The following is a 22,695-nucleotide window of genomic DNA, read 5'->3' on the forward strand; positions in this document are numbered from 1 at the left end:
ATATGTGCGACCAAAATTCACACAAACATACAGTACTGTACACAGCTGTGAGACACCTCTGAAAAGAAAGCCACGGGTGACATCATGATCTCGTGAGGTGACGCAGCCAATCAAAAAGTACAACGTTCTAAACTCTCCCTCTCCAACCCCAAGAGGTAAAGTGCAATCAGTTCATCCTGCTGATAAAAAAAGTTTTGATTTATTTCACATGGGGAGGGGGGGGGGGGGGGGGGTCAGCTGTTTTCCTCATTTGCTCGTTCGGGTTAAATGTTGACTGTTATCGATGAAGTCATACAGTAGATCTCTTAGCATCCTAGACGCTGAGCCACAGTTCGATTGGTCCGACAGTTCTTTCCTTTGAGTACTGATGGTTTCTCAATGTGCCGTTAGCAGAAAGGCTGTTCACTGGCAGGTCCACCGTGTTGTTAAAGCACCGTACGCCATTCATTAAGACACACTCTCGCTCTTTGGAACATAGTCCCAGCTGTCCCTCCGAATCTCCTCCTCTTTCTTCTTGAACTCTCTCTTGAAGAACCCAGCCTGAGGACGAACCACATAGTTTAGCATCAAATTAAACTAATGAAATGCAATTACCACCGATAGATGCATTGGACTTTTGAGTTGTTGTACTGTACAATGGTGTTATATATCAATCTTCATATGATACATTGCAAAGTTTGCACTGTACAGTCTAGCAAGGGTATAGTATTGTAAGTGTGAACTGGAGGTAAGGGAGGGAGTGTGCAGTCTTGGAGGGGGGAACTCACTTTCCAGAGGGCGAATATAAGGGCAGCCAGAATAAGCAGCCCCACTAGCAGACTGAGTACAATGATGAACACCTCCACTGCAGCAGGGGCCTTCTGGTTGAAGTGTGCCTCCAACACCACCTACAACATCAGTACATGCAGCGTACAGCATGTTACATTATGGTTGACATGTCCAGCGTTTTACAGGATGGTGTTGCGTCTCTGAACAACAGTGTTTTAATACACAAGTAGATTTCAGTCACACTAGTAGCATCTCATCATCTCACTCTTCCATGAAGTAAACATAAGCTTGTCATTATGACATGTTGGTACTGATACTTTTTTTGAGTTAAGAACTCCTTTAATGCTTGTATGTTCTGATATACAAGGTTCTAGGGATATTGTCACTTGCCTTGGCGATGGGGCTCTGCTGTAGGAGGATGGTGTGAGGGTCCTCTCTGGGTGATCTGATAAGGCCAGTACTCTCCATCAGCATTATTCCATGACGACCCTATTGGATAGGATAAATAGAATTATAGAATAGAAAACTTTATTGCCCATGCAATGTGGACATTTGCCTTTGGCTTCACAGTGGCATAACGCAAAAAAACATCTGGAGTAATTAAATGATTACACTTATTAATAACTAATCAGTATCTTCCTTCTTCCTCATGAGACTGATTCCTTAAACCAATTAACAAGACTTGAAGGCTTTATTCATAAAGTCTGAAGTGTTTACCGGTGACAGCTGTAGAACAGTGGGGTTCAGCTTCACTTCCATGTGAATGGTGGCTTCCTTGCCAATGTCCAGGTCTCCAAGTTTACACTCCAGGGTCATGCACAGGTCATCTCCATGGGCACAGTACTAGGAAGGGAAAGGACACAGCAATTGTGAATTCTCACTTCGACACCAACATTCTATGGAAAAAAAGTGGTTAATTCGAACTGATGATGATTATGATGAAGATGACGGGAGATTGTGGAACGTACCATTTTGCGTTTGGTGGTCTTGGAGAAGAAGAAGACCAGCTCCTTGATGAAGGACGCCCGTGGCACGTCACAGTCATCCTCAACACTGATAGAGTTCTTAATGGTACATTCGCCATAGGACGTCTAGCAAAGGAGAAAGACAAAATGTAATATTGGTTAAAAATAAATAAATAAAAAGATTTATATCAAAATGCAAGAGTGAAAATGTGTGATTAACGTGGAAAGTGTGAAAACAAATTTACATTTCAAGTTGGTCTAATGATATTCTGAAGAACAATGTACTCTTAAGTGGGCATGTGAGTCTTCAATGTGTGGAATCATCACATCCTCACCTGGTAATCTGCAATCTGGAGTAATCTGTATGGGTATGGTGATAAGGTTTTGGGAATATCAATCTCAACCACAGTGTTGAGTGCTTTGCTTGGACCAATATTGACAACCTGAAAAATCAAGTCACACAAGAGTGTCAGTATAAACTCAATCATTTGATTGAATATATTCAGTCATACGTCTGCACTATGATTTCTTTAATACAATGCAACAATGTAATGTACAATCATGTATTTCCATGTTTGTAATTCATTTGTAACACTGTTGACCCTACATCTACCATGGACCAGGTCTATTCTACGAGAGATTATCTTGAGGACTAACCTGTCCTGGATAAATAAGGGTTTAATAGAATAAAACTACGCTAAATGGAGTCAAAATAAATAAACTACCTTGTAAGTGTAGTTGAAACTCTCTGTGTAGCAGTCCACGGGGGTGGCCTCCTGGTCGCCAAAGACCAATGAGTTTGGAGATACAAAGCTGAGAGGGAGAACATAGGTTAGTATTTCTGACCACACAGGCGGGAACTCATCCCTAACATAATAACACGCGCCAACTAATAATAATAATTATTATTATTGATTGGATTCATATAGGGCATTGTACTACTGTACTACTACTGAGGGATCGCCACCTCAAGCAGAACAGGAGATATTCTGGAGCGTGAAGTTTGTCTCTGTGGTAGACCATAGATACTTTCCATTCAAACCTACAGATCCATTATAGTTATATCCATCTACCACTGAAACCTGAGGTCACATTTGACTTCCGTAAATGAGTTCATTGAACAGTGCAAGTTGTCATTAAGGTGCTGCAATGCCAATATACTGTAGCACGACAAATATGTACATAATGGCCTTGTCCAGAAACAACCCCTAGCCTCTACTCTCTCAACAATGTTAATCTGAAAGGATTATTTTGACTATTTTGGCTCTCTGACAGCCGAGGTACATTTTCACCGTCTTGCTTTTATCCATCAAATTCTTTCAGATCTGCACAAGTAGCTGTAAGGATCGGGAACTAGTGGTTGTTTCTGTACAGGGCCTGTCAGTGAAGAGGGAAGCATCATTGTTAGATTAATGTTTTACCCATGAACATTGATGTCCACGCCATATCTCAGTGGTAGCAACAGAGTGGCAGAGTTGTCATGTAGAAGGTCCTCATTTTCATAATTATCTCTGGGGAAAGACAATAGGAGAAAACATATAGAATTACTGATCTGGATCACACTTTTTATTTTATCCAAAATGTTTTCTTTCTAATCCTTGGGCTGCTTACTATAGCCTACCTTGAAGGGGCCAACACATATCTGCATGCATCATTGACACACCTGGCTTTAACATATTTACAGATTAAATGACATTGAGAAAAGGAAAGTTAAAGCAAAAAAAATATGCTCAATAAATGAGGACAGGTCACAGCAATGTTATACTTACAATACTCAGTAATCAGTGAACAAATACTTCGGAATGTCTATAGTTAAGTGTTACCAGAAACCCGAAACAAAGTGTTCTGGACAGCAGAACACATTCTGAAGGCATTTCTTACCCAAACAATGAAACACAGACCGGCAAAAAGCACTTCAAGTCAACCAGCCAATTAGCTATACTGGCTACAGGAAAGGACAACACAGGGAACCTCGCCCAGTCTTTGAATGATTCAGCACCCCAAGCATCGTGCTGTTGACCAGTTCCCCTAACAACAGAACAAACACATCCACTACCACCTATCTCACAGTGCTCCTTTTACTAGCCTATGTTGTCCTGTTTGGATTTTAAAGGACAGGCCAATAAATAGAAATATGTCATCTGCATACATTCGATCTGGCCAAATAGCAAGACGTCATCTCCGTATAGTAAGACTGTCAAAAACATGCCATACAATTAGCTCATGTCTTTTGGAGAGTGTGTCTGTTCAGGGGTTCAGGGGTTTGCACTTACCCAGAGGTGTTTATGGAGATGCTAATGTCGCCAGCGCTGCTACTCTGGTTCACATCCAATAGGAAGCTGACGTTGACCTTGGCCAATGAGCTGAGGAACAGGTTCCCCACACTGCAGTCGAACCCCACGGCAGTCTTGTTCTCCTCCACCATGTCACAAGTCACAGAGTTCTCCTCCTGAAATGATAGAAAGACAATTAGATTGGATTAGTGTTTCGTGACATGCGTTGAATTAACTCCTAATGAAATTCCCCTTCAAAGCCTGGGTTCTCAAGAACTAAGGAGTGTTTCCTGCCTCCTCTTTGAGGGGGTTTAGACTCGGATCAGTAAGCACGTTGTTTACCATTTTGTTGTGTGGGAAAAGCTGTAAACAAACAATCATTTGATTTGATGAGGGTCAATGGAGTCATTGGTGATTAGAATATGGGAATAACGGCCACTGTGGGTATTCCATTACTTACAGCGTCCAGCACTTTGATGTATTGCAGGTTGTTGGGGAATCGTAGCTGGAGCTTGGGGAGGAAGGCGTCGTCTCCCGCATTGACCAGGGTCGTGTTCAGCATGATAGTTTTCCCATTTCCCAGTGCAAAGTATGCCATGTTTTTGTGTGACCTGAGAAAGAAAAAAAAACATCTTATTTCAAACCTCAATTGACTTAAAGGGAAACGACACCACTGCTCTACCTAACATATGTTGTTGCCGACATGTGTGGCCTTGCAGTGCCGCCTGGCACTGAGGACGATGATTCGAAGGTCCAAATCTGGTGAAGTTTCCATTTACAACACTCAAAACATGCCAGTGTGACAGAGGTGACTTGATACACCTTGAGTGAGGAGTAATGCTGCCCGGGACCTGAAGACCCCTCATGGCTAGACCTCAGCTCATCAGGCTAACACAGTCTAATCCTGTGGTACAACACAAAGTCGACCCGACCCTAGTTGTTCACAGCAGTTTACTACTAGCCTTAGAGTAAAATTTGACTCCGCAGTCACAGTTAAGGAAAGATCATAGACTGTCCCAGTTATAAAGAGTCTCAGTGGTTTCCTGGTGTTAAAGCAGCGCATTAGTCACTCTGCACCAGGAACTGGTGCCCAGGCAAGCTGTAGGGAACAAGCTGTAGGGGGAAAAGGCAGCGGATGATCAGCTTCTCAGAGAAGCTCTGGGCCGAGTACGGGGAGGAGAGACGATGGTTGAACATGATGACTAATATCTTATGTTGAAGAACTGCTTTGTGGGTAAGTGGGGCTGGAAGGTGTGTGTTCCAGTCTGTTGGTGGCGTTTCCATGACATCAGCTGTGAGGGGCTCATAGCCTTTTAGAGCGTGATGTTTCTCAACCTAGAGCCTGGTGCTGGTCTCACACACACACACACACACACACACACACACACACACACTACTTCTTCATGAATAATCAGATCATGTAGTTGAGGTACAGGAATTAGCCTGCATTTAAGGGGAAATGTGGCCATGAATACATACGTACAACCCTGCTCCCAAAGGTGTAGTTGTAACGGCACACCGCTGGAAATATAATCCTACATACTGTCAATGTAATGTTAAATAACAGTAAAACTATATACGTCTCAGTTTTGTGCATGGCAGAGATTATAAATGGGAAGTGACTGATTGTGACTTCCGTGGGTAGTGGTTTAACGTTGTTTTTATACCATGTGTGCGATGTTCACGAGGTGGGCTCTAAAACAGGGCATCTCTGCATCACTCTCTCTCTCTCTCTCTCTCTCTCTCACACACACACACACACACACACACACACACACACACACACACAGACACTCTTTCACGTCTCATATTGATTCTTTTCCAAAACATCCCCACAAAATGTCTTGCATTCAGAGATCATTCAGCATAAAAGACCAAAAAACTAATTCTTAATCATAATGTGGTGAAATGTAATGTCACTTACTGCGGTAACACCAGGTGAGCAGAGACCTGCAAGTTGGTGGAACAGTTGGCCATCCCACAGTAGCGAGCAAACACCGTCTGTGGAGGAACATTCAAACAAAGTATGTGATGATGATGATGATGATGATGAACATTCACTTACAATACTCTTCTTCTTCTTTTTCATGGACCCATACCATTACATTACTGTGAGTGGAGAACTAAAAGGTTGCATTACGACAGTCTTCCCTCTCTCTCGTATCCTCTCCTCTCACTTCATTCTAAAAAAAACCTGGGAGGAGAACATCTAAGGGGACTTACAGTGGATGTTCTCAAATGCATGTTGAGAAAGAGGGTGAGGAAAGAGGATGCGAGGAATAGAGTAGAGACTATTGAGACGCACCCTAAGACTCTACTATACCATTATTTTGGGAAGGAAAACCGTCGGAGACGTACCTTGTTGGTCACATGGTTGCTGTGTCCTCCCCTCTGCTGCTGTATGGGCTTCAGAGCAGGGAATGCCTTCGATCCGCCCTTGTAGATGTTGTGCTCTCTGAGTGCGTACGTCACCTCAAAATGGATGGGGGTGATGATATCTCTGACGTCTTTCTACAAATGAAAAGAGATAAGAGGGTGCAATGATAACAGTGTGTATTGGTCATCTCTCCACAAAGGAAACAGATAACAAGGTTGTAGAGATATCTCAGACGTTCGTTCTACAAATGAAATAGAAATACAGAGAATGAGAGCATTCATTTCAACAGGACCTTGTGTTTGTATAGCACACGAGAGAAGGAGGGTTCTGGCTTGTCTCTGCTAATTGCTGCTGGGTTAAGTTCTTCTGAGGGGTATAGAGAAAGCCCTGTTGGGCTCTGGCTTGTCTGCTAATTGCTGCTGGGTTAAGTTCTTCTGAGGGGTATAGAGAAAGCCCTGTTTGACTGGCTCAGCTGGTTGGGCTCTCTCTCTCTCTCTCGGCAAGCAGAGTGACGTATGACCTGAGAGCTCTGGCGCAATGTTATAGTGTCCTGTCCCACTAAAGGAGTGGCCATGAAAGAGCCCCCCATGAAAGAGCCCCCCCATAAGAAGAGCCCCCCATGAAAGAGCCCCCCTCTTACACTGTGATCCAGTGTGGCTCAGTTCCTACAGCTTGACTCTAGCAATGCTAAGGTTGTGGGTTCGGTGGAAAGTTGAGTAACACCAAAAAAAAAAAGGAAGAGAAAATGAATAAAGCATGCTTATGATACCACAAAACACATGAACACAAAACACATGAACAGCTCCAGTGCTCCACACTTCCTCTTTATTTCAATAAAGCACAAACAGGGCTTCAGAGGCCACGCTTCCACGGGGCTTCCCTCTCTGTGAGGTTTGGTCACACAAACACAAAGCTGTGGCGTCGCCCTGAGAGCACATGCAAAACCAAACACACTTCCCCCTCATTTGTATGGTGGAGGCTGAAAATAGACACCAACCCAACGTAGGTTAGGGTTAACCAAAATAAGAGGTACTGCACACCAATTCAGTGTGCACAGTATACAGCGAACAGGGGTGGTGGAGCGAGAGTGAGACAGACATGACTGTCGTGTCAAGGACAACAGGGTACTGAACGTACACACACTTTGTCACCTCACCTACTGTAACTCCCCATCTCCATAGGGTCCCTGCCACATCTGGTGTGTATGACATTCATTACCGTGGTTACCCATTAATTAAACTCTAAAAATACCATCCCATAATACAGCCTCCTTGTTTGGGGCCTCCTCCTGACAGATAATCACACATGTTTATGGTCCTCAGACTCCATAGCTGCCTATTAATAGCGGCCCCGGTGAAAGAGAGGGATCCATTAATTAGTGAGTAAACCATCAGTTTGCTCAGATGGTCCTGATTAGAAAGAGAGAGACTGCGCGTGCAGAGCACGTGTGTGTGTGTGTGTGTGTGTGTGTGTGTGTGTGTGTGTGTGTGTGTGTTGTGTTTGTGTTTGTGTTTGTGTGTGTGTGTGTGTGTGTGTGTGTGTGTGAGTGTGTGTGAGTAAACCATGAGCTCTCTCAGATGGTCCTGATTAGAAAGCGAGAGACTGCATGTGAGCATGGTGTGTGTGTGTGTTGGGTGGGGTAGAGTGTGTATGTGTGCGCATGTGTGTGTGTGCCAAAAGAGACTCCCGCAAACACGTGGCACATATGTCACCCTCCCAGCCCCTGCTCTGTTTACCCCCCTTCATTCCACAGTGTCCTCTGCTCATGTACAGTGACACCCCGTTCTGAGCTCCCCAGCATCACCGCTCACCTCATCAGACAGACACTCCTATGAGTCACCAATGACGCATATCAGCTCAGCCGATCGTCCACCGTATTAATAAGATAATGATTTCTAGCATGTTCCTCAGCCATGACTGGTGTCCTCCAATGAGTCAGAAGGCTTTGATCTCAAGCAGTGCCCTCCAGGCACGGGGCTTCTCAACTGACCAGTGGTCAGTCCTTTGATGTCAAGCAGCAGCATGGTGTCATGCATGTGGTGCTCCTCTGACTGTCTCTGTGTCATATCTCCGGGGTGCTTTCAGGATGTTTAAGTTGACAGAGACTCTGCCGTTTTAAACAAGGACCGTTGAGGTTGGAGAACTTTGGTAACGGTTGTTGCAAAACGTAGCAAGACATTTAGCCAACTGAACGCATCCCTGTTGTCTGTGACATGTTCAATTGCCCTCTATGATGTGTTTAATTGCCCTTTATGACAAACTGAAAAATATGCAGAATAGAACAAAATTATATAAATTAAAAGGCGTGTGGCAGACGTTTTTCTTCTTTTCCTTCCTTTGCCCCCTACACATTACTATAAGACATTGTTGTAATTGTAGGACAAGATCTCCACTCACCCTCATGATGGCACGGTGGGCCACACAGGTCATCTGATCGTGTCTGGCCTTGACTCGTCCCATCGTGGTGTTGGATGTCCCGTTGCCATGGAAATAGAAGCGGGCGGGGAAGGACTCCTTGTGGTGCGTGTCGGCGGTCAGGTTGTACTGGAGCTCTAGGAGAGGGAAGGCAGGCGGTCACCAGCTAGCGTACATTGCAGTGACTATACAAAAGAAATCCCAACTGTTGATCATAGTCGCTCCTGGCCCATAGACTACTTTCAAGGTAAGGAACCATCTAACCAATTTGTAATTGTAATTTAGGTGAACTATCCCTTTAACATCCAAAAGCCACATCAAGCAGGATCATTGTTTGTTCACAACAGTTCATAATAGCATAGCACCAGCACTTCAAATGTTTGGAATGTGTGTGTCTTATATAAAAAGCCTGTGACAATACAATTTCCCCAAGGGGATGAATAAAGTTCTATTCTATTCAATATGGACAACTGTGTTCCATTACAGTGATACAAGACTATTCGTTAAAATTACACTACAATTTCTCGATTTAATCTTTGCAAGTTTTTACAAATCCCACCAACAGTAACACACAGTACAAAAAAGGGTTAAAATCATGCTGGGGACCCTCTAGAATCTAGAGGGTCCCCAGCATGATTTTAACCCTTTGGTCACCAAACTACGGCCCGCGGGCCGGATACGGCCCGTCAGCACATTTGGCTCGGCCCTCTGAACAATACCAGAGACGCTATCTGATTTTTTTCCTATTTGGCCTCCAGAAAAAAAATCCTAGGCCCGGCCCTGTCAAAGAGAGAACGGAATAATGGCGAAAAGGTTAGGTAAGAGAAAAATTTATTCAGAATGCAGGGTATTTAACCTGCAGTGGACAAACGATTATTTTTTTGTTCAATGCAAAGAAAAGGCTGTTTGTCTCATCTGTCAAGAGACGGTGGCGGTATTCAAAGAATACAATCTTCGCCGACACTATGAATCCCGTCACAAAGACAAGTACGATAGCTTGCAAGGCCAAATACGAGCAGACAAACTCTCAAAGCTAAAAAGTGGACTACTATCTCAGCAGAATACATTTGTACGCCAAGCTCAGCTGAACCAGGCATCCGTTCGGGCCAGCTTTCGGGTTGCTCAACTGATAGCAAGCAGCGGTAAGCCTTTCACTGACGGAGAGTTTGTTAAGAAATGTATGGATGCTGTCGCGGAGGAGGTGTGTCCCGAGAAGAAAGATGCATTTAATGCCGTAAGTCTGTCGGCGAGTACAATCACCAGACGCGTTGAAGAAATCGGGAGTAATGTATATGCCCAGCTGCAGCAGAAGACGAAAGAATTTGACTTTTTTCATTAGCACTGGATGAGAGCACGGACGTGCAGGACACAGCGCAACTGCTCATTTTTATTCGTGGAGTTAGCGCAAACTTTGAGATATGCGAGGAGCTGGCAGCCCTCCAAAGTCTCAAAGGGACTACAACGGGAGAGGATATTTTTGACAAAGTGTGCCAAACCATGGAGGAGTTGGACCTGGACTGGTCAAAGCTGGCTAGCATCACGACTGACGGGGCTCCTAGCATGGTGGGCGAAACTCGCGGTCTAATAGGACGCATGAACCGGGAGTTGGAAAAAAGGGGTCTCACCGCCCCGCTACGAGTCCACTGCCTAATTCACCAGCAAGCACTGTGCTGCAAAGTGTTGACGTGGGATTCTGTAATGAAGGTTGTGGTGTCGTGCATAAACTTCATCAGAGCAAAGGGACTTAAACACAGGCAGTTCCAAGAATTCCTGTCTGAACTGGAGTCTGCGCACGGAGATGTGCTGTACTACACAGAGGTCCGATGGCTGAGCCGGGGCAGAGTTTTGAGGCGTTTTTACGAGCTGCTACCCGAAATTAACGCATTTCTTCATTTAAAAGACAAAACGGTCACAGAGCTGATCGACCCAGAATGGAAATGGCACCTCGCATTTTTAACAGACGTGACAGAAATACTTAACAGCCTTAACTTGCAGCTACAAGGCGAGGGGAAACTCATTTGCGACATGTATTCACACATAAAAGCATTTGAGGTGAAATTAGCGCTGCTTTTGGAACAAGTGAAAAAGCGCAACTTCGTCCATCTCCCTGCTACCCAAAACCTGTCGACAGAGAACCCAGCGGTCCCGTTCCCAGCTGAAAAGTGCGTGGAAGCACTGGAAATGCTGAAGGCGGAGTTCGGTGTGCGATTCAGTGAACTACATGTTCATGCAAAAGAAATCCGTCTTTTTCAGAACCCCTTTGTTGCCGACATTGATGAAGCCCAGCCTTCATATCAGTTTGAGTTGGCTGAGTTACAGAACTGTGATGTTCTGAAAGACGCATTCAAGCCCAACAGTCTCATTGACTTCTATGCCGCCCTCCCAAACGACACGTACCCTAACATCAAAAAACACGCAATGAAAATGTCCACAGTTTTTGGCAGCACGTATATCTGCGAGAAAACCTTTTCACGCATGAAACTGCTGAAAACTCCGATGAGATCAAGATTGACAGATGAACATTTGCATCAGTGCTTGAGACTGGCTGTAACTAGAATGGAACCTGATATTCAACTTCTCACCAGCCAGATGCAGGCCCACAGTTCACACTGATGAACATACATAGGTAAGCTCACTTTTCTGACTTGAATGAGTCATTCTGAGCATAAACAAATATAATCATAATAAAATCTACTGGGATAAAATCCATCTTTACAACCATACTGGTAGTGAAATGTATTGTGCTGTATCACTTAGTTCAGTTTCTCAACCTGCTTCCTTTGTGGTTTTCACAGGGAAGTTGATGAGAGAGAGCTGCAAACAGCGGTGTCTACAAGCCTACTGGAACCTACAAAAGGATTATAAGGAAGGAACACAAGAACTTTAAGAGACTGCTCATATGTGTCAGAGAGATTCTGCTCTGACAACTGAGCTGAACTTTTATCTGTTAAGATTGTGCATGGCACAACAGAAAGTTAATGTTCCATGGCTTTTTTTTCTATGAAGAACCCAGAGAGGGTTATTTAGTTATTATTTATTTCATTAATAGTGTTATTATTTATTTCCTGACTTTTTTTCTGTAAAGAACCTGGAAAGGGTTATTTGGTTATGTGTGGCTTTCTGGAAAACAATAAATTTTTTAAGCACCCCTACGATCGTCACACTTTTTCTGTTACAAACTGACACCGGCCCCCCATCAGAGAAGGGAAAAGTTATGTGGCCCTCACAGGAAAAAGTTTGGGGACCCCTGCTCTAGATGGACAACATCAGTACATATCTCCCAGGCCAAGCCTCTGTGGGTGTCTGACTGGCGGTAACGGACACTGTCACCAGAGGAATGCTGGGAGGAGATAACCGTTATTGGGGCGGGGGTGAATGTGGGGGTGAATTGGGGCGGGGGTGAATGTGGTTGTCCAATTGCCCCCAAGGCCTCAGGGAGTATTGATAAGACGTCTAAACGGACAGTGATAAACTGACTGGCCCTCTGTGATGATGAGTCAGCGTTCTGCCATTTGTGAACCAAGACCATTACTTCTCTCTAAACACTTTTTTTCCCCCTCCGTTTCTTTTTTTTTGCTTCTCTTTCGAACTTCTGCTTCGAAGGGTGAGGAGGTTGTGCTTTACGGAAGCCCTTTTGGTTTCCTTCCCTCCCGTCCACCCACGTAGGGGTTTCACCTATTCGGTTCTGTATGTTCAAATCTAATCGAATCATATACCGACTAACTAGAGTGACAAGACATTGTGCAATATGATCATTGCAACATAGGATCTTTTAGTTGGTTACTATGTCCGTAAACCTGTATAGGCTACTGTAACTAAAGCCAGCGTTCATATTTACATTCATTTAGCACTGTTGAGAAATAAGTGGATTGGCGACACACAAAAACTTGTGCTACCTTTTTGTTTGTACTACTTGTGTGAATGACCTTGACTTGGTATACATTCAATATGTCTAACCATTAACACAGTACAAACACAGAGGTTCCACAGTGCAGGCCTATGAGAGTGTGAGAGAGAGTGTGTGTGTGTGTGTGTGTGTGTGTGTGTGTGTGTGTGTGTGTGTGTGTGTGTGTGTATGGGCTCACCTATCTGTCCAGGGAAGCGGCGAGCGCGGACCCTGAAGCACACACTAACGTTGACACAGACGGCGGGCAGGCCACTGTCCAAGCACAACGGCACGGACCGGTTCACACTGGCGGGCAGCAGCAGAGACGCCTCCACCATCACCACCGGCCGTGTCCTGGCAGAGGACAACAACAACACCTCAACAATAAGCAACATAAGTCAGCGATAAACAACTTTATGGGCCAGAACATTGGTGGAGGTCAAAAGAGTAAAACGTTAAATGTGTGAGTTAATGTCTATGCGTTACATCTGTATCTTTACACAAATGTACAATAAGTAACAGTTCTATAGATTCACATTTCTGCGGGGATGTGTAAATACTACGTCCGTAAATACTTCGTCCATACGCATTCATCCATATGCATGACCATCTCAACACTACATGCATGATGAGAAACAATGCTTTTGATTCTCGATCCCTTATCTTGAGGATGTGTTATCTCTCTATGTTCACGGTCTTACCTCAGAATGACAGCTGAGTCGGAGAGGAAGGCTCCCACAGCCACGTCTGTTGGCGAGATGCAGATTGATAGCGGTTATTATCTCAACAACACAATTTTCCGCCCTATCGGCGCATCTCTGCAGACTTAAAGCCCTGAGCCGGTTCATCGGTTCACAACTGCTCCTAGGACGCCAGCTTCAGTTCACAACTGCTCCTAGGACGCCAGCTTCAGTTCACAACTGCTCCTAGGACCTCAGCTTCAGTTCACAACTGCTCCTAGGACGCCAGCTTCAGTTCACAACTGCTCCTAGGACCTCAGCTTCAGTTCACAACTGCTCCTAGGACGCCAGCTTCAGTTCACAACTGCTCCTAGGATGCCAGCTTCGTCTGTCATTCACTCAACCCTTCACAAGCCTGCATGAACAACCTTTACCCTGTCGACTAAAGAAGTTACAGAGACAGTAACACATTATTGGTGAGTAAAGTACTTCTTTAAGATGGGTCATTTGCAATGAATTTGGTCACACAGATTCCTCCATTGAGATCCTGTTCCACTGGACATGATCTTTAGTTTCCGAAACTAGCCCCAAGCCCCTTATGAGAAAAAAAAACATGCAAAACCCATAAAATATGTAAATTAATAAAAGGTTTGAATTATCAGTATTTAAAGTGTTTAGATGATGTACAAATTAAAATTAGAATGTGACTGCCCGCCCCCCACCCCCTCCACCATCAACCTTGTGACAACCTTGTGACAACAATCCCCTGCCCATGTACGTCTCACAGGACAGGATTATTACCAGTTCCCGTTGCTATAGATTCATAAATGTTCTAAATCGAGACACGGCATGACATCATCGCAAGACATCACAGTGTGTACTGTTCACTCGAGTGAAAAGACAGACTCAAACATTGTACTCATGGACTGTACGGTGACAGCGAGCGTTACCTTGGTAACCATTTCCGTCAACATCGATGCCTCCGGACACGGACTGGCCGAACATCTTTAAGTCGTTCCCCAACACGGCTCCAGTGATCCTCTGACGGCACAAACCAGAACACATGATTATTCATTCAACCATCTGTAGGTTCTTGTTTTTCGAAACAATTGGAGCTTTTTAAAAGCAGGAGATCTACATCTACGCAACTAATCTAATTCATCTGTGTTCTATATTTGTCCTCTGATAAGTTGTACTGTATGTATTTCATAAATGCAAGGTCATTATGTTCAATTGCGAGGATTCAACCTTTTCTCACATGCAGAGCGAAAGGAACCAACAACAGCTTTTAGGAAATTGCAGCAATTCAGTTGGGCACGCTTCAGTTCCGACTGTCTGGACGCACACACAGAAACAATGGGACAATTGTCACAGGATGGGGGAGATATTTAGTCAAGGAGGGAGACCCTGAACCCCCCTCCCCTCACTCCTTCCTTCCTTCCTTCCTTCCATCCACCCTCCCACCTTTCTCTATCCCCTCCCCTTCTCCCCTCCTTCCCTCCTCCCTCCTTCCACCCCTCTTCTCTGCTAGCCAGCTGGTATATACACAGTATACATACTTGAGAGAAGGCCTGTGCGATCCCACTCTTCCTCCCATTGTAGATATATATAGCCCCACGTAGCTCTTCCTCCTGCGGAGCTCCGACAGCCACATCTGCAAGACATTAACAGAGAAGTAATGTCTTCAACAACACCCTCAACATATTCAAGGCCCCCCCCACTGCACTCCTCTCCTCTGAACCAGCACGTGCCTCTGCCTCCCTGCCCCACACCACAACACACAGGGACCTGCCACAGTGTGTGTGTGTGTGTGTGTGTGTGTGTGTGTGTGTGTGTGTGTGTGTGTGTGTGTGTGTGTGTGTCTGTCAGTTTAAACTGCCACTTAAGACTCATGTAAGTGGCAGTTGGAATGCCACTAGGGCCTCATCACCCTTGACGGGTGACTGTGGTTGGTCTACTGTGGGGCACTGTGAAGACTGTTGCATGGGGAGCGCCTGTGTAGCAACAGTTATCCAACAACACCACCACAGCAGAGTCCCCCCCTGAGTGTTGCAATGTACGTCTCTTACAGTTAGCTCTGGGGCTGCCAACAGCTCACATAACCAACTGTAATACGGGGAAATGTGTTCTAAGAGAGAGTGTATTTTCTCATTCCAAATTCAACTAGACAGAACATCAGGACCCGTGTGAGAGTATATATTAATTTGAAACCAAGTCAGAGTTTTGCTGTCATGCAATAACGGGGGGACAAGACATTACCATTACAGGGAAGCAAAAAGCGTTTTTGTGTGTGTGTGTGTGTGTGTGTGTGTGTGTGTGTGTGTGTGTGTGTGTGTGTGTGTGTGTGTGTGTGTGTGTGTGTGTGTGTGTGTGTGTGTGTGTGCGCGCGCATGTTACTTACCAGAGAAACCATCATCATCAATATCTCCCAGATTTGTTATGGTCTCCCCGAATCGTGCAGCATACGAGTCACTCCCCACCAACTGAAACTCCTCTTCTCTCATATTAGCCTGAAAAAAACACATAACATGCAGTCTTCAGATTCCTTTCCCCGGGCTAATAGGTCGCATCCATTTAAGATTGGTTGCGTAAATGTAGATGTATTGGGGAAATCAGCTCCATGATTGCATAATTGCAGTGATTTTGTCATTAGGGAGGGTAATAACTTAAGTTATTCATGTCACGCAGGGTTGCTTGTCCTCAGTGTACGCCAACAGTTGAAACTGAAGCTGACATCCTCTGATTCAGTGAACCGTCTTTCAAACTTGTTTGTCATAAAAACAGTCCTCGGGCCCTGCGATTGAAATGATGTGTTCCTAGACAGCACATCATCTTTCCGGATCATTATACATCTCTACACTATCTCAACCCTGTGTATCTGACATGCCAATGACACATGGATACCACAGAATCCCCATATCTTTCTGGAGGGTGAATATAGGAACAAACTGCAGAGACAGAGAGTGTAAGAGGACAGAGAGATCATATTGAAAGATATAAAGTGTTAAAGGCATAGTTCACCCAAATTCCAAAATTGATCTGATGGTTCCTTAGTTGCCCACGGACTACTTTCAAGGTAAGGAACCATCTAGCAACATTTGGGTGAACTATCCCTTTAGGTTCTGATGGTAGTGTGAGTGAGGTGTGAGGTGCAGGGAGGACATCTCGTGTGTTCCTGTTTCGGTGCTGACGAGGGACTGAGACAACAGTGTTAAATGCGTTGTGCTCATGAGGGCACACAGAGGTTGTGAAGATGCAACACATCACAGAGCTGCCTTCAAACAGCTCGCACCAGCACGTCAACATCCAAACGCCTCTGAGGCTCAGCGAACACAGGAAACTCACTCACACCTCCGTCTGTAGCCGCACAGTCTATTTATGAACCCAATCTAAGCCATTTTCAGGTGTTCCTGTAGAACTGCCTCGCAAAGTTAATGGTGAACATTCAGAAAGGTAACGGGCCGTAAAATGACTTGAGATCCAAGGCGACAGCCAAACCTCCTGTAGCTCAACGTAACCGCACGCTAACTTCTCCAGAGGAGAGGGTGAAGGAGGGTTGGACTCACGGCTCCTTGGTTGATGTAGACGAAGACTCGTCCCTCCTCTCGTACCGTGCTGAACATAGGAGCCCCCACCAGGAGGTCCGAGAGACCGTCTCCATTCAGGTCCACAGCACACACACTCGAACCAAAATAGGAGCCCAGCTACACACACACACACACACACACACACACACACACACACACAACAACAACAACATGGTTTATAGTATAGCATTGTATAGTTAAATACAGTACAATAGTAAAGTTATAGTATACAGAAGAATGACAGTGTGCTTATTCAAAGATGATTTTATTTGTCATTACATAGGATACAGGGTATCCAGTACAACAAAATGCTTAGGGCAAGCTAGCTTTTCAAGAATACGAGAATCAACAGTCAGACAATCCACAATCAATCAACAATGATAGTGATGAGGTATGATTTCATGACTAAACCAGGACAGTGAGGATAGCTACTGTATGTAATGATCCTCACCTTATTGCCCTTGACTTCTGTGATGATTTTCAGCATGTTTCCCTCAATCCTGAATATGTAGGCCTAGAGAGAAGACACTTGGTCATATCAGAACTTCAACTGTGAATGTGTGCATGGGGCAGAAATACGTTGAATTTCATGGTTATTTACCCTTCGGAAAAATGACTGGGAATAGATTATTATTCACATACTGTCTATCGTTTGCTTTCTACCGATAAACCATCTCTACACAGGAAGATGGATACTTTGGTAAGGTCCTCATGTTTTACCTTAACGTTTAACAGTGTCCAAAAAACAGATTCCTCTTAAAAATGTGCACTGGATTGTGACATGAATAAATTACGACCTGCTTCCTCTTTTTCTTACATGAGTTTAACAGACACATGGACTGGAGGTATGTATAACAGAAGCAGAGGTTCGTGTCATATATCTGTCAATCATACTGTAGCCTACCCCCTCACATTCCAATAGTGTCCACTACCAAAATCCTCCAAGTCTCGTCCCAGGAATGGCTTCTGAATCAATGTCAACAATCAGTTGAGGAACTATCACAAGATCTAACAATAATTCCAAGGCAGTCCATGGAAACCCCACAAGGCTTTTTCACCAGCCCCATTATCCATTATACACACATTTCACCCAGCATCAATACACTGCACTGTATCGTAGGGATTTTGAATTACCCTGGTTGCCTTTCAAACACACATACTGTATTGTACTTACCGTCTTGGGCCTTGTCAGTTCACGTCATATGAGACGAACGACACCTACAGTTAAAGTGTTGGTCCTGTGGTTTAGATCTGGAGGTGACGGGGGGGGGGAAAGCAACAGGAATCAAATTAACTCTTACTTTACCAGTCTGCCCATGCTGGGGCGCCCCTCCTACAACCTCGGTGGAATCGGGGTGGCTGAAGTGGCCGGCACCAACGGAATAGCCTGGCAAGGACAAGCAACACAATATTAGTACAATTAACACATGTACAGTAGTACAGCAGTCAAATAATACAAGTATAACAGTCTTATTACACATGCATAACGTGTAATAGTCTTACAACACAGGAATAACACATGTATAACAGTAATAACTGACTTATATCAATGGTATAACCAGAACACTAAGACGAGTTCAAAGAAAAACATGTGACTGAGATGATGTGACAACAACATTCCTTTAATTGCGGTTGTAAAATTGTGTTATATGTCTATTCAGCCATTCAGGCTTTCAAGGGGAATAGCATGTTTGAGGTAGCCAATTTCAGTCTGCTACTTTGGTTAAACACTGAGATATAGTCAAGAGATTCAAGATTCAAGATTCTTTATTTGCCACGTGCATACAAGTATACAGTGAAATGCAAAAGTGACAGTGCCACAGAGGAGTGCAACAATAAATGTTTAACCAAGAGTCAACATGTCATTATTTGCTGCAGGCAGCATTAACAAACACTGAGCAACGGCCATATTGTACATCTGACAATCAGCTTCCTGTTCACACCCTCGCTACTGCCTGTTTCCTACTACTGAAAAACAATAGCCGGTACACTTTATACCCCGGTGTTCAAATGACGGTTTAATTACTTGTAATGTTTTAATTTTTACTTACTACTACGGTTTAAATAATTGTAAATACTGTGTGAAAACAAGTATTGAAAGGATTTGTTTGCTCCACTGCATTAACCTCGGTCCTAACTCTGATGCTGCGTGACTTTAAGGACATTGGAAATGCAATACTTGTTACACTTATTTACAATAGCAAGTACACAGTCTTACAAAGCCGAAAGTCAAATGTTGCCCAATTAACAATCTGTTCTGAGACATGTAATAAGACCCTCCGATTGTGCCCGGAATGTGGCGCAGGTCTGGAATGCAGTCTCCCACCACATGTTGTCCCGGGGCTGATAAGGTCCATATCCTACTCCTCACCCTTCCCAATCTATAGTCTTTCTCTACCAATAACCTCATCTCTGTAACTTCTTACTGCCTAAATATATAAGAAAAAAAACACTGAAGTAGGGTCCTTTTAAAGACACAATCCGTAATTTAAAAAAAAAATTACATTAAAAAGTCCTTATGATTGTTCTCATAGACAGATCCTTACCTAGATAACTCCCATAGAGGACAATGCTGTCATCATCCACATAGGCAGACAGGACCCTGCTGGAGGTGTTGTAGACCAGAACAGACCCGGTCCAGTAGGACGTCCCTGGGGCTCCCATGATGATCAGATCCTGCAAGCACAAACAGACACACATGATCACTACACAGTATGTAGTAATCATAAGTCATTATCTCCACCTGTTCAAACCTGTTGGCTTGAACTATTGTTTTGTTACTAATGTTTTTTCCAAGAAATTCCATTGGTCCTTAAACAGGTCCTGCTCTTTTCAAGAACATTGGTTAGAGTGTGAGGCATACTTTTCCTTTGCATGTGTATGACCATTATGCAAACACACAAACACGATTTAAACTCCATGTCCATGATTTTGTACCTCAGTCAGAAAATTGGATATCCCTGCTTGGCATGACCCATAGTCTTCGCCAAACTTCCGTTGGTGATCTGAAGAGAGAGACAAACACATGCAAGTTTATTTAGACAGACAATGGTTTCCTATTAAGCCCTCAGTGCAGGTTGCAGGTGGCCATGGTGAGAGCAGAAACACATGGACACGTTGTTCTGGATGATTGACTGGTTCATGGTCTCTACAGGTGATGGGTCATTTATGAGCATGCAGCTGGACCAGCATTCCATGAAAAAGGCCCAGCCATAGGCTGGTCTAAAGCGTTGATAGTACACCAATAAATGACTACTTGAAAGCAAAGAAAGGCCCGCTTGTGTCTTGCATGTCTAGCAAGAAAATATGCAACAATACGATATGTACCTTTGTAGCAGGGGATCAGTGGCTGGGAACGCTTCAGGTCAGCATCGTATCGGTGGCACACTCCGTGAGGGAGCTTGTTCTGTTTGTCCTTCTTGGAATAGAAGACGTTCTTCCAACGATGCCCACATGCCTGGAACAAGAGGAATGCTTGAAGAGGAGCATCTGACCACGATAGTGTACAATAGTTTAATCTTTGGTTCAAGACAGTGAGTGATATCATTTAAATATGGTTATATATGGTTCCAAAAAAAGTAGGTTACAAATGGTGGAAGACCTCTTCGGTATCTTGTACCTCATATAGTATCACCAACTGTCACCTGTTCATGATGTTACACATCTCCTCATGTGACTGGGAAGGGCTTCAGTGTTATATACATACCAGAACATGACCATCGCTGGGTTGTCTGGACAGACTGACGCCTAGCCACTGGTTGTCACTCTCAGAATCACAGGTCTTCCCACATTGGTCAACAACTGCAACATTAACCAAACATGTGATGTGTCACTCCTGCCTGAAACACATCCTACCATCCTACCACATACTACACACCCTGTGCCACTGCTGAAACACAACCTGTGTAGTATTGATTCCTGATATAAAACATAAGGCAAAATAAGACCTAAGGAAGGATGTAATAGAAAGATATTTTCAGTGAAATATTTATGTTTCAATTAAAATATACTATAATATCAGCCTTATAGGAAGAGGGCAATCTTGAAAACTGTAGCCTATACAACGCTTTGTTTGGTGTGAAAGGTTGGAGGTAATTTTTCACTAAGACCGTTTCTCAAGATTAAACAAACTTCATCATGAATTTGGGAGACACCACTGATGGCCAGCTCATTGGGATTTCGCGTTGTGAGATGGCTCTCCAACCTTTTCACAAAGCCACATATTGTTTCAGTCGAATGAATATACAAACCTGTTGATATTTGCTGACATTCTCTCTTGTCTGAGATGCTGCATTTAAAAACCGCTCCCGGTGTTTTAATAGAGGGGTGGAACGTTGAATTTGCAACGGGGGCTCCAACTAGTAACCTATAAGAGACAATGTGTAGATTAAAAGTCTTTAATCCACCTCATACATCACCACACTACCCTAGATGGATATAGCAAACTCACATAAATGATCAAAAGCCACTTAGATGAAAAAAGAGCTTTGTGTTCATTCGCAACCGTACACTAATTAACACGCCCGACAGTTCACACATTGAGGGACTCAATACCCGCTTTGTTGACCCCTCCACAATCAACAACTGAAAACTGGTGGATAAATTTGTGTGCGGCAACAAAACGTTCTAAATAATTTAGCTTCTTACCATGTTTGTTGTCTGTTCTTGTGCAGCAGCACTGAATATCCAAATAGAGATCCATTTGGACCGCTAAAACTAACAGAATGATCCACATCCAAATTGTAAGCCTCTGAGACGCGTACACAGCAAAAGTAAGCCAGAACCGATTTTAACACGCTCCAGCTGTTGAAATAAAGACTCCCCGACTTGTTTCGCTCCATTTTTGCAAAATATCAACTTTTCCAACGTATTTAGAGCCTTTGATTATGGCAAAGAATAAACACAAGAAAAACGCGAAGAATAAAAGACAAGGGGGAAAAAAGAACACGACTTTTACATCCTTTAAGAACTTTACAGTGGCAACGGATACTCTGGGCGCGCTAGACTCCTGTTGCGCTTCGTGCGTCTGCCCAAACTCTCATCAGGCTCATGGCTGAACTCCGTCACGTGAAACTTCTCAAAGTGAGTGAGCTTTGAACCTCTACGAGGCACACGCAGCAGAGCCCACGGCCCAGCCCTCATACCCACCCACCAGAGTAACGGGGATGAGCAGAAACAAAACTAGAATGAAAAGTTTCAGAGAGGCGTGATTCATTTCACTCACATACTGTATGTTGGCCAAACTGTTTCTGAAACTAATTGTAACGACATTTCTCATGGAGTTAGGAGGCAGCAGTATCATATACAATCATAGATCAGAGAATTATAGATTGAATAGAAATGACAGGTTTTTTATTATAGAATAAACCCCCGGATGAACATGATTATTCTTTCTAGTAATTCAATATGGATGAGTGCAATATTGGCCTAATTGTGATTTTGATGAGAGCAAATTGAAATATACCATATATGAGATTAACTAAGCCAGTGTGTGCAGCGGAATGTTATCCTTCTCGGCGAGACCAAGAGGCCTGGTATTTTCCCATATTCGTCCCGGACATTATGTGAATTTAACGTTAATGACCTAGTGAGCAATTTGGCAGGAATTTAGCATCTGTCAGGAGTTTTCTGCGTGCTAATAATCTCCTGCAGCCAGCGGTATTCCCATGGAGTAAATAAACTGGTGCAGCAGCGGTGGTCTCTTTAATGACCTCAGTTATTTTTGGTAGTAGCTCAGGGCGAAG

At 44.0% G+C, this 22,695-nt stretch overlaps 1 protein-coding gene across 1 annotated transcript; it reads right to left on the minus strand.

Moving 5' to 3' along the window:
- Positions 1 to 403: 403 nt before the first annotated feature.
- On the minus strand, positions 404 to 21,955 carry itga4 (integrin alpha 4). Its single transcript, XM_083682461.1, has 27 exons — positions 21,599 to 21,955; positions 21,202 to 21,317; positions 20,658 to 20,752; positions 20,279 to 20,408; positions 19,889 to 19,956; positions 19,498 to 19,627; positions 18,253 to 18,338; positions 17,403 to 17,465; positions 16,931 to 17,068; positions 15,766 to 15,874; positions 14,924 to 15,018; positions 14,315 to 14,405; positions 13,386 to 13,431; positions 12,884 to 13,038; positions 8,781 to 8,935; positions 6,365 to 6,517; positions 5,931 to 6,007; positions 4,467 to 4,617; positions 4,007 to 4,182; positions 3,155 to 3,244; positions 2,459 to 2,546; positions 2,069 to 2,176; positions 1,737 to 1,859; positions 1,486 to 1,611; positions 1,159 to 1,257; positions 768 to 887; positions 404 to 540 (listed from the first exon to the last, which is right to left on the minus strand). The coding sequence occupies exons 1-27, from the start codon at positions 21,790 to 21,792 to the stop codon at positions 448 to 450; spliced, it is 3,075 nt and encodes a 1,024-aa protein (XP_083538587.1). The 5' UTR covers positions 21,793 to 21,955; the 3' UTR covers positions 404 to 447.
- Positions 21,956 to 22,695: the final 740 nt, after the last annotated feature.

Source organism: Argentina silus, assembly GCF_951799395.1.
Source record: "Argentina silus genome assembly, chromosome: 12".
In the NCBI taxonomy this organism is placed as follows: Eukaryota; Metazoa; Chordata; class Actinopteri; order Argentiniformes; family Argentinidae; genus Argentina; species Argentina silus.